Source organism: Lichenostomus cassidix, chromosome 1Aa, assembly GCF_008360975.1.
Source record: "Lichenostomus cassidix isolate B80296 chromosome 1Aa, HeHo_3.0, whole genome shotgun sequence".
NCBI classification, from domain to species: Eukaryota; Metazoa; Chordata; class Aves; order Passeriformes; family Meliphagidae; genus Lichenostomus; species Lichenostomus cassidix.
In genome coordinates this window covers 43524942-43538349 of record NC_139480.1, presented here as the reverse complement: position 1 = coordinate 43538349, position 13408 = coordinate 43524942, and the positions used below count along the sequence as shown (strand labels likewise).

General features: G+C 38.5%; 1 protein-coding gene across 3 annotated transcripts in view; it reads left to right on the top strand.

Annotated features, from left to right (window-relative positions):
* The window catches only part of LOC146443557 (uncharacterized), a 42191-nt gene extending 33547 nt beyond the window's left edge, over positions 1–8644 (top strand). For 2 of the 3 annotated variants that reach the window (XM_085046793.1, XM_085046806.1), the window contains 2 exons: positions 1009–1147; positions 7582–8644. In XM_085046793.1, the coding sequence (XP_084902919.1) occupies positions 1009–1093 (85 nt within the window). In that variant the 3' untranslated portion in view covers positions 1094–1147; positions 7582–8644. The remainder of the gene's footprint in view (positions 1–1008; positions 1148–7581) is intronic. The other variant, XM_085046814.1, reaches the window with a different exon arrangement.
* The last annotated feature ends 4764 nt before the right edge of the window (positions 8645–13408 follow it).

The following is a 13408-nucleotide window of genomic DNA, read 5'->3' as shown; positions in this document are numbered from 1 at the left end:
TAGAAACACTTTAAAAATCTAGAAGGCTGCCCCCTTTCATTTGTTGACATCTTACTACAAAATGCATCATTAACCTGACTTGTTTAAGAATTCTAGCACAAAACAGAATTTGGCTTTTAACTCTGCTTTGTTGAGAATGTCATTATGTGATAGTAATCTATAAATACCAGCTTCAGAAAACATTCAAATGATTGAGACATCATGAAATTCACTTCAGAATCAAAATCAAGTTCAAAACTGTGAAAATAAGTGTTGGGAAATTTTTCTGGATCTTTCTTAACAGCTCTGAATTAGCTTTAGTTTTGTGGTTTACTTTTCCAGGGTGAGGAAATTGCTAAAGTTTCAGATTTTGCCCATATTTTGAAAACTTACGGCTTTGAATATCAGGCCTAGTTAATTCCTATAGGTTTATAATCCCTTGTCAAATAAACTTGGTCACCTTTCTTCTCTAGAAAAGTTTCCCAAGAGATATATGGTATTTAAACAGGAAAGTTCATTGCTACTTAAAAAAGTTTAGAAGCAGGATATCCTACTTTAGTCCTTCTTAGTAAAAACACAAAACAACAACAACAAATCAAAGAAAAATATTTCATTAACATACGAAGAGAAAACCCAAACAAACAGCTGTTTTTTCCTATGCCTAAGGTATTTGTTAATCTTCAAACATATCATATTATGACATACCTAAATTGAAATGTTTACCAGGATGGATGGTGGGTTTTGATAATCCATGAAACAGATACAACAACAAAATGTTGTATTGTACACTCCTATATGCTCTTTGGAAATCTTGGAAGGACTGGAAAAATCTGAGTTTTATTTTTTAATTCTTAAATGAAATAAAATATTTTATACAAAAACGTCATGAAAGGTGAAAGCTGCAAGCCATAATAAAGTTGTAAGTCAGGCTACTAAATAACCTTTTTTTTCAATCTACCATCTTCATTTAGAATAAGAGGTTGCTCTTGCCAATTCAGCTTTTTTTTTTTTTGTTCTCTTCTTTGGCAGATATGCATTTAAGGAAAGCTGCTCTTTGCCAACTCTATTATCAATGGATACAGAAAGTCTACCAAACACCTTAAAAAATAGCTGAGACAAAGAATGATTATCACATGGGTTACTGTCTTCCAAGTGATTTCATGTTCAGGTATTTTACTTTCCATCAGCATTAGTTTTAATAATTTCATTCTGAGACCTTTGGCTTCTTTGTTTAGTTTCTTAAATATAAAGCACTGTGACTCAAAGCAGCAAGTACAGCAGTCTCAATATCAAACTACTTGGATATTTTTGGTGTGTTTACATGTTCTCCATCTTGTATATTCCTTCCTGTCCCATTCAAGAGTTTGGGCTGTCTAAACCCAGTTGCTGAGTCACAGAATCTTTACTGGTAGTTATGGGCAAAGAGGAAACAAGAAAACAGAGGGGAAGGTCCTGGGCTCGCCCCGTTTCTTTGTGCATGTCTGACCATGACTTACTTGTTTTATGGGCTGTTACATTTACATTTTGGCACTAGCCATAAAAATTTAATTGCAATTACAGGGCAAATTACTTTAGCCAGCTGTCTTCTAGTGATTAGCTTCTTCATTTCATTAATAGTTGCAGGGAAGCTTTAGAAACATAACCTGAAGAAAGAGCACAGAATATAGACCAAAATGCATTGTGCAATCTTTCGCTGAGCTGCTCTCAGCTAGCTTAGACAGGTCATGGAAAGCCTCTTACTTTCCTTCACTTCTTTTTAACTTAACAAAACAATGTATTTCATTTATATCGAAGAATGGCACGTATTACAGTTGCAGTCCATTTGTCTCTGAAGGAAACTTGTCACTTCACATGCACACAAAACAATTACTGGAGTGGTAGAAAAGTCAGGGATTAACAGATAAATAACAATAGCATTTTCAAGCACATTAATTACTGACCTACCATGCTTTCTCTCCAAGTCAAGCGTTCTTAATTGAAGTCTGGACAGATTAGCTTTAGATTGGGTGGTTTTGCAAATGCTTCTGTGATTGAAAAGGCTGTACTGGCCTGTGGAATTCCCTGTGCTAGTTTTTCACTACACCAGAATTTTCCTTAATATTTCCCACTGTGGCATCATCCCTAAATGCAACTTTAGAAAAAAATGTATGTAGTTGCACAGACAGGCATTTGCCTAATCTAAACCTATGTAAAACCCATGTCAGGTGTGGTCAGAGCCAGCATGGTTATTCTGCATGAGTGATTCTGCTTCTTGCTACCACAAAACCATGATAAGAAATCCTTAGATGGACTGGGACATTCCATGGGGTTCTTTCAGGCACAGCTGCAGCTGTGGGCACAGGAACAGTTTTAATGATGGAGAGGGTGATGAACAGTCTGTGTGAAAACCAAGGCTAGGTGACATAGCTATTTCCACATACTCTACCATAATTATAAAGATGGTGCTGAAGATGTTATTAACTTCATCCTTAAATTTCCAAGAGCAGAAGCTTCTGGTATTTTCCCATTTTGGCAGCTGATCTCCTAGCCTCAAATATTGCTGAATACTCAACACACAGGTGCATGTGGCATGTTCTGTACACTTCCTTTCAATACCTTGGGCCTTCTGTACAGGATCTTTGAACTCTTTCCTCCTGCATACCACTCTGTGAGGAACAGATACTATTGAGAGCTCCAGGTTAGGGAAGATACTGCACTGCTAAAAAGGGATTATGATCAGTGAAACACTGAAAATCTTGCTTTTCACTGGGAGGATAAAAAAAGCACTATAATTTCTCTGTCTGTTCATGGAGTGATTTCTTGGGAGACAGCATTTTTGTGTTTGTAAATCAGCTGTTTCTTCAATGGAAGTAAGCAAACAGGTCATAACCTGCATTAATTTTTTCCTCTTCATTTACGTGTAAGATGAATTAGGCATGGAGATGGCACAGATAACTGACTAACTTAACAGCAACATTTCTACAAAAAAATTTGCCCTTGGAGTCCTCTTTAAAATCTCTCCTCAAAATTTGCTCCCCTCAGGAAGCTCACCAATTTCTTAGTGAATGTCAGCAGAAACAACCATCCATAAGAATTATGGACTTCATCTCTCAGTACATTTTTTGTGTCTTGTCCATTTGTTTATACCTTGGGAGCCTCATTCCAGGTTTCTTCTTTACTATATTATAAAAGTACGGACTATGCTGAAAAATAAAGCTTAATACAATAAAGCTTATTACATGTTGGGATCAGTGGAACAATATAATAGAATTCTGAATGACTGGCTTTTTAGGACTGGTCCACCAATGGTGGTGGTGGCTCTGCCTCAGCCTGACCCACTACACCAGATAAGGTTATTTGATATGGTGTGAGTATTTTCAATATGAAGCAGCACAGTAGAAGGATAAGAAGAGGTTTTAATGAGAGAAAGGAGAAATACAGCAATACAACTGATACAAAAAGTACACAATATAACACAAGTGTCTAATAAATTAGCAGAGAACTTGAGAAACAGGAAGAAAGTTTCAGATGGTTGAAGAAAGAGGCTTGCTCAAAAAGATACAATCTTAAGTCTTCATAGATATATATACATTCTTGGCAGTATAGGAAACGTACTGTTCTAACATAGAAAATATTGACTGAAGTGATAGTATCAATTCCTGAAGAATATTTGCATATGATACATTATAAAGTATACACACAGGCAATTTAGCATTCAAAAAGTCTCCAAATAAAGGAAAACATTACCGATCCCTTTTGGTAGACAGACATCTCCTTCTAGCAGCAGCAATTGGATCTGTTCAGTATTCAATATGAAAACAAACACACAAACCTGAAAACAGTAAGCAAGACCTTTTGCACAATGAATTATGCACCAATTTGGCAGCAAGATTCAAAAGATAAGAAAAAAATACTCCTGCCTCACCAAGTTTCCTCCTGCTTTTCATGATCAAATTATTTCCCTTCTTTCCCAGTAACCTTTTAAGCCTGTCTTCCTGGGGATGTGAATTAGGTGAGAGTGGGTCATACCCAAGTGACAAGAGTGGTCAACAGCTGTTAACCCTAAAACCAAATCAGGGAATGTTTACAGGAAGAAATGTGCATCAGCCACAGCTCCTAACAGCAGCAGAACACAGCCTGTGTTAAATTCTGATTCAAAAGTCTAAGCATTATGAGGGAGCCACAAAGCTCCAGATAAAAGGAGCCAGTCTGTCCTGTTGCTGCTCTTTTAGCACTTTGAAAGCATACAGAGGAAGTCTGTCTGTTAGCAGTCACACACTAGACAAACAGAATACATCTCCTGCAGAGCACCTCAGCCCTTTTCCTGGATTAAAGATCTACCTGCTACCTGTGTCCTCAATGGACACATTATTCTCTTCCTAAAGCCCCACCTACACAGGTATTTAGGTGATGCTAAAAGGGGTTTTGCTAACAATTGCCACAGCACACAGGTCTCTGAAAGATGATGGGAAGATGCAACAGGAAGCATATGACACGCAGAAAAACATTCTTTCTTCAGTCATCACTTATTCAGACAAGAGTAACCAGTGCTCATTACTAAAGTGCTTGTACTAAGGAGTCAGCAAAAAATACTGCAGAAACTATTGCCAGGATTGCTTAAAATTAATTTAATCTTCAGGATGAAGGTGGAATTATAAATAAAATTCTGTATAAAAAATTAAGCAAAGTGCTCATACAGCATTTATGCATCCCTGTAAAAGCATTCTCTATTCCATTCAATCATTACTAATTGGAGGATGGATAAGCCACATCCACTCCCCCTAGGCAACTGTCAGGGATACAGGTTAAGGAGAAAAAACAATACAGGCAGTAGTGAGGCAGAATTTTATTACAGATGCTGAAGAAATAATAGCAACCAAAAAGACTTTAAAAGTGGTTAGCATTACAGTTGAGAAAACTACTTCTGAAACTGTGGAAACCCAGGCACAAATTTAAAAAATGGTTTAAAAACCATCCTGGTAATGCACACAATTAAATACGTAAGAAAGACTTTAGGTCTTGATTCATATCCATAGGAAGAAAGATGGAGGTAAATGAAAGTACAAAAAAGAGAAACAAAAGAGTTTGGGAAAATATCACAGGCAGGAAACCCTATCACAACAAAAAGTCAGCATCCAGGAACGTCTTCCTGCTACTGCCTACATCCAATCCAGAACCTGAGTTCTTGGAGCCCTAACACAGCCAGCCCCCAGGCTTCATACCTGCTTGCAGGACCTCCTGATCTAAACCTCTTTGAGGCCAATCGAATGAACCTTGTTTAAAGCAGCATCAGCAAGTGGCAGGGGAGGTGCAGGAGAGACTCCCACAGAGCCGAACCACACGGGTTTGCAGTGCAGTGGAAGGAAGGAGACTGACTTCACACAGAACTTAAAGGAAGAGATACAGAGACTGATTACACCCAGCTTGAGACACCACCACAGCAGCACCGAGTCTTTCTGTGGAAATGAAACGTAGATAAAACAGAGGCTTTTTTTAAAAGCTGCTGAAGACTACCAGTCTGGTGAGCGTTTCCTGTCTCCACATGGACAAGAAATCGTGGATCCCTCCCAGTGTCTGCAAACTTCAGAATGTGATTTCCCTCTGTAGCTCTGCCAGAAATCTCTCGCTGCAGTTTGTTCTTTTAAACAGTTCCTCTTACATTTTAGCTCTCATTGATTAACCGATAAAGCAGCAGCTTATCAAGATTATTTTCTTTGCCTTCCCTGTGGTTCCTTGGCAATCTATGCTGCCTTTAGGCCCTGTTTTGGGAAATGCTAAGACTTAGCAGGCAGGAGATGTTGAGGAACATGTATTTGTTTACATGTTTAAGACAGGGCAGATGGACATACAGGTGCTCACAGCAGCTCAGGTGCAAAGCATTGATAAGTGAAAACAAAGTAAAACAGCTTCTCTAATAAAAGATGTAAAATTAGCATGCATTTGAAATACTTCCACACAGTCTGCTTGGTAGAACACAATTATTTTGCCTTAGATAGCAAGAACTAAGTTTTTGCTTACCTTTCATGTAAGTAACTGGGTAGTTTGAAATGAGAAAAATACAACCTTTTTGCTAGACAAGCCTTGCAGTGGGATACCAGGCAACACACATTTACATTATGAAGGGGAGTGTGTGTGTATGTGTGTGTGTGTAAATATATATATAAAGCTCATACAAACACCTTAAATTAGAAATAATTTGTTTATGCTCCTCAATAGAAATTGAAAATGGTTCCATTCAGGGAGATTCAGTAATACTTGTGTTCTGAAAACACATGGTCTTTATCAATGGGAAAGGTGTAAGCACAACTGCTAGATCTCAGAGCTTCCCGAGCTCAAGACCAGGCAGCTGTGGAGCCAGAGCATATTGGCACAGCAGCTGGAGAACATGTTCAGCCCCTACTGCTGAAAGCAGCAAGCTTATTTAGGGGCAGGCAGACTCAGCCATGACTGTGCCACCCTCCTGTTGGAAAAAACAAGTAAGGCTCATGTAATGAGGAACATGTGTTTGAGGGTCAGTCTTGCTGAGCAGGCATTTACCATCTTATATTCATTAAGGAGAGAAGGAAATCCCTGGAAGTGAATGTCCTGAAGTCCAGGAAGAAATAGGAGGCCAGGTTGAAATGTAGGTCAAAGCTCCCTGGAAGTAATGTTAGGACAGGCTTAAGAACCCTTCTGAGTTTATGACTCAGAATGCACAGCAGCACCTTGGTGTGGATTCCCTCTAGCCAATCATTTAATGAAGTTTAGACAACGGCCTCAGAATTGAAGGGGAAAAGTGGCCAAATTCCTCAACAGTTGGCAACAGAATGCTGGAGAAGAGCTGAAGGCTGCTAAGAGGGAAGAGAGAGACCATCAGAGAAAAGAGACCTAGCGAAAACCAGAGCTTTGAAAGACACCTGTGGAGTCACTGCACCTTAGCTCAGCACTCCTGTGGTCCCCCACCTCAGGAGAACCCTTCTGAGAAGTGGTCAACCAGAAGATCTCCAGCCCAGGCCCCATCTTACACAGTTTGGCCACTAATGTTTAAATTTCTATTGGGGATAATTTACCTGGTGCATAACAGGATAGTCCCATAGGTGACAAACTATAAAACCCTCCCCTGTTGGTTTGTGTGGCCTATGAAAAGGAAAGGTGGGAAGGAAAAAGGTGGGATTGTATTTGGCATGGATGCTTCAGTAGAGGAAGACAGAAGCAATAAACCCAAAATGCTTGTGAAGCATCCTGTTTAGGTTCCACTCAGCACTGTTCCATGATCGATACAAGCTTTGCAGACCTCGAGCACACAGGTGCCTGCAGACCACCCATGAACACCCACACTGGGACATGAAAAGCTTGGAGTACAATGTCAGACTGAGCAGTGCAGGAACAGCCAACAGGAACTTGTTTAAATTTCACCAGCTGTGCCTTTGGCTGAAAGATCTACAGGACAGTTTGTAGATTTCTGGCTTTTATCCCATAATACAGTTAAAGCCAATTATTATTATTATTATTGAAACACAGATATCAAACATTATAAATAGCCTGCATTTATGGTGCATCTGCTGAGATCAAATGCATTTCTCTCTGTCAGTAATGGCTACTTGAAGACACTAAGCACTGATGTTTCTCTTTTTGTTTGTTTAGGAATGGACCTTTTTAAATAGCACAAAGTAACGGAAAGGACTGGTCACTCTCTCTTTTGGAAATTTGAGATTATTTTCAGTTCTCATCCATGCAGCTGGAGAAGGTCAGGAAGCAATCTTTAAATATTAAGATTTGAACACAAATCAAGCCACGTAATGACACTTATTTTGGGACCTTCTACTAGAATTGCAATTATTTTTAAAATACAACTTTAAAATGTTTTTCAGTAAACCAGTATTACTTATAAAAGCCAATATGCACCAAGAGTGTGCTATAAATTTGAGCTGCTATACATTATTATTTCATTTTGACTGTAGGCTCTCCATTATGGTGTCTGCCTTCTGTTTCAGTTCTCAAGTCAAGCTAGAAAGTCAGTACACAATTCTAGATCTAGTCATTCCTGTTACAAATACATGTAAAAAGGATTTGTGTGTTATTTTAAAATCTGAACCTCTTAAGAGTGGTGGTAAAGGAGAGGACCATGGGTGTCAGAGGGACCAGAAGGGTGAAACCAGTAAGTAGGAAAAAAACCATGCACAATAATTTCAGTTCTCCTGGCAGTATCATAAACAGCTCCTAGAAACTTTGGGGAATAAGACACAAATGGTCTTGGGCAGCCTAGGCCTCAAGAACAACAACAAAAAAAGGAATCAAAAGGAGTGAGGAAAATAATGAGTGGCATCATCCTCATTAGTATTGAGAAAGTCAGCTGCAAGTTAAAGCACTAATGCACTTCCAGTCCTATCCATGTCCTAAATCACTGAGTGGTTACAAAAGCCAGCCTAGAGGAGTGACTGGGATTTCATGGCCATGAAGTGATTTAAGCTGCCATAGAACTGCAACCCCTAAAGCAAACTGTCCATGAGGCATTTAAGATTTAAAGCTGAGAAGGTACAAGGGTTAAAATATGCTGATCACATGGAAGTATTCAAGTTTTGGTCCTAGTCAACCCTTTTAAAATAAGCCACTTTGTAACAGAGAAACGTTTTCCTTGTCTACTAAATTGTAGTCACTTCAGAATTCTGTATTCACTTCAGAATGTGTAACATGGGCTGACAGTGCACTCACCCTGTTGAGCCAAGCTGTGTTCTGATAACCTGCCAATAACCCAAGAGGTGGCAGTGTGAAAGGGCAGGCAGCACATCGAGAACAGTTCTATATCCAGCTGTAGCTCAAGCTGGATTGCTTCATCCACCTACAAAGCAAAGTTATGGGAGGTAGATTTCACCCCTACCTATGACCATGTCTTACCACACTTACACTACCACTACCACTTATCTGATTTCTGCACAAATTTCCAAGTCAAATAAATCAAAGTGTATTTTTTGGCATTTAAAACCCAAGGTGGCAAAATAAAAACATATACAGGAGGGACTTAAATATAATGAGAAAGTGAATAAAGCACACCACCAAGCATTTTAAAAATTAGCCACAGAGGCCTTCAGTTTGATCTCTGATATCCATATATCCACTGCCACGATTAATGTGGGATATTTTGCAACACATGCTTATTCATCAGAGACCAAAAAAACTCTGAAAAGTTAAGCTGAAATTTAAACATGTTGTTTGGCATCTTTAGTTTGTGTTAGACCAGGTGGCAGCTGTTGGGAGATCATTTTGATTTAACAACTTTTTGTTTTGTTAGCAAAGAAAAACATTGTCCAGCCAAATCCTGCTGACAGTGAATAAATATTTCTCCTCCATCAGACCAAATATTTTCATTTGCCATCCTAATAGCTAGGGGTAAAAGATCTTAAAAGATTTTTGTTTCTATGTGGACTCAAATATATTTGAATGGTTCAGTGTTTTATGGGAGGTGATTATTACTCTGTACTCTGCACTGCTGAGGTTAGTCTGGAGTACTGCACCACACTTTGGTCATTATACTTTAGAAACTGGAAAGCTTTCTTAGGAAAGCAAACAAAAGGCAGAAAATATGACCTCTGCAAAAAGACTGAGGAAAGTGGAAAATCAAAAAACTGTATTGACAAATCTTCTTGCTTGTACAAGACTGTAATGATGATGTAAAGATGACCATGTACTGGCATTAGAACTAGGAATGATTGACCAAACGTGAGGCTGAGCAAATTTATGGAAAAGCTTTCCATTTGAACCTGTTACACCAACAGCCACCACCACTGGGTCAAGAAGTCCCTGAGCCCCAAATTGCTGAGGAATAGCCTGGAGAAATATCACTACACAATACTCTTCCCTCAGCATCTGCTATTAGTCCCTGTCACAGATAAGATCCCAAAGCAGCCTGGCCCTTTACACTGACCAAGTGCCCTTCCCACACTCTGATTGCTTTTTCAGATGAGACCATATGAAACCCTGTTAATTCTAAAAAGTAATTAGCCCTGGGAACAAGCCACTTGCAGAATAACAATTGCCCTTCACTAAATAGTTTAAAGGACAAGGGCAGCTTAGTGTACTTGTCCTCTTGTTTCTGTTAAAAGAAAAAAGGAACAAAAAGAAGAAAGGGATAACCTAAAATATTACAAAATGCAGTGTGGGCAAACAACTCCACACAGTCCTCCGTATAATTGGGTTTTTATTACCAAACAAATTAATGAGAAAGTTGCAAAATTTGAACTTCTGATAAACACAAAATTTCCAATATTGTATCAAACAGTCACATAGAGACAGGCATTCTCAGGACAAAGTCTGAAACCTCAGTAAAACGCTACTCTACCAGATTCCTTCTTGCATTTAGAAAACTAAGTGCAAGATTCCGTAATGTCCAGCAATCCTCTGCTGGGAGTAAAACTGTCTCAATGCTATGACTGATGGCAGAAGCCTTCACATTTGCAAAACTTGCCTGTAGTTGACAGAGGCACATTTAATTGCATTTGAAAGATTCTCTATTATCTGTAACTCTCTACATTTGCTTCCGTAACATAACTGTTTAATTTCTGTCATACATACACTTAACAAAAAGGAGAAGTTACCTTCTTATCACAGACCTTTGCCTAGATTTAAGTTTTTACCTAGATCTTTAGCTGTAAAGTAAAGTGATATAAAAGATGTAGTGTTAGATTGCAATCCAATCTAAGAAGCAAATATTGTCTTTGGAGTGCTTTCCAGGCAGGACAGAAGGAGAAGAAATTATTTAACCCTATGTAATTACTTGTTCCTTTACTTCACAGAACTGCTAATTGGAAATGGGATAGAGAAAATGCATTTATTGTTAGCTCTGCTCTTCACAAAAGATTTTGGCTGCTGATGTTCCTCATCATAACCCATATTTTAGTATGAACTTCCTGCTAACTGTTTCAAAAAGTTACAGAGCTCTAAGATGCAAATGTTCTGTTTTCACAAAAATCCTTATCTTGGGTAATGAGCCAAAGAACACAGAACAGCACTCAGACCTTGACATGCTCAATATATTAAGACAACTCACTAGAGCTAATGCACACTTTGGTGTGTTCATAAACATTATTCTAAATGCAGCAATGAATTATGCCAAGAAATTTGCCAGTTTCTTGAAGGAACTTACAGCATGTATATATAGTCATTTCAAGTGACACAATTATGAGGAAATGTGGATCATAATAAAGTGGATCATAGTGTATGACATATGTAGATGGAACACGATCATCAAATCAAGAAAAGTCAGGCTTTGTGTGATGTACACTGTTAGCAATATTTTTCTACAGGGAGAATATTAAATAGATCAAAATAAATGACCTGATGGCTATTTTATACAGAGGTGATGAGAGGCAGAGAAAACAAGTGAGTGCAGGTGTTCATATGGGCAGTTTCTAAGACTGCATTAAGACCATAGGCATCAGCTGAATTGCTTATAGAAAATCAATTTGTTCAAAGCAGGATCAGAACTTCCTCCAAACAGTCATCGTTTGATCATACCCATGGTCTAGTGTCAAGGCTGTAATTTTACACTACACAACCTTTGCCAATAATGTAAATATGGGCAATCCTGAGTCTCAGGCCAGCAATACAGTATATGCTGATACAGCTGTTTGGAGGTAACTGCTGTTACTGCATCACTGCAGTAAGACTGGTGAAAAGCAAAAAAGCCTAAAAAGGGTGAGTTTTTGACCCAAGTGGGCTCATGAGCTGGCTTATAACACAAAAACCCTGTGTTGACACAGCTGATGGATGAAAATGAACTACTCATGATGGGTGAAAATTAACAACTCATGAGGGATGAGGTCTTTTTAGGCCAGTTTCATTACCAAGACCAGCATATAATTAAACTAGGTCCCAAGAGAGCCACCAAAGGAGATTGTCCAGGATTTTTACTAAGGACTGCAGCAAAGGAATAAAGAGATAGCAGCTTTTACAAATGTGAGATCTGTCACCAACTTCAGTACCAATGCAACTCAGGCTACTACTGACTTCATCCAAAACTGTGAGCACAGTGATAATTCATATCCTAAATCTGATCATCTTTCCAGGTTGGCCACACACACTGTAAACTATGATTTGGATCCCACAGAAGAAGTTCAGGAGTATCCTTTCTGGGATATACAACATCAGATCATGAGATGATGGTGGATGAGTTAATGGAAAAATATTAATGGAACATACAGTTAAGCTGTCAGAAAAATTAGCTAGGAACAAAAAATATCTGGGCACTTTGTGAACTCAAGGATCTCAAGTCAAGAATGAGGAAGACTTCTTTTTCAGAAGCATGGACAATGCTTCAAACACAATTTATCCAAAGCAGCTGTTCTAGACTTGGTAAAAAAAATTGCTTACCACAGAGAAAATAAGTGTTTCATCATCTTAGCCTAATTTTTACAGGTTACAGAAGAATATACTCTACTATTAAGAGGATGCTTAGCTTCAGAACACACTATGAAAAGCATCTGATTTTTTCTTCTACAACCTCCTCAAGACATCAACCACTCAGCTTCCAGTCACTTACACGAAATAAAGGTCACAGAACACAGTGTTACTGGTCAGTGAAAAATACCATAACATTCTCTTCCCCAAACCTGTGTGTGAGGGAGAAGACAGGCATTATACAATGAAAGAACACTAAGTCACACTCCCTTCTCTATCCATTGATATTTCCGTCTTTACCATCTGTGAAAAAGTCCACATATTTCACAGTGTTCATGCGAAATCAGTAATAGAGGACAGGGAGGTTGAAAGAAAGCACTTGTTTTCTGACATACTGTCAAGAGTTCCACCCTAATCTGCTGACTTGCATTACCTTCTCCACTTCCAATAACAGCATCCTAGGAAAGGTAGTGCTCCACACCACCTGCATCTAAAAAACCCTTTACTCTCTAGAATCTGCAAAACCCAACAAATACTCTAAGTAACTGATGCAGTGTTTTGTCCTGGAAGTGTATCCAGGTCCGAGTATTCCACAAAAGAAGTGGTGCTTTCGCCATTAGAGACATGGGAGCTTTGCTTCATTTTGTGTCAGAGAGCAAAAGGAAGAGAGGGCAATGAAACCATTAACCAACTCCTCTGTGAGGTGAGCATCAGTTTCGTGCTTCTTGTAACACCACCACAGAGAAAAAAAACAACTGGCATAACCTCATACCAAACATCCAGACTTCATAATCAGTTAACTAAGTTACAAGAAACAAAATACACAAATGGAGTTCTCTCATGGATTCTTAATCTCACAGTGTTGTGATCTAAGGAAAAGTGGAAGAACATTAGAGAAAAGCAAGTATGCTGTTTAAACGAAATACTGCATGTTGTTAAGCTCTCAGGTAATTTCCTTTAAGAAAATTATTTCACTACATAAAGAAAAATGTACAATCAATCATTATATCAAATGAAACAATTATATTAAGGTTCAATTTAGAAAAGGTTAACAAATAATTAATAGCTGGTTTAATAA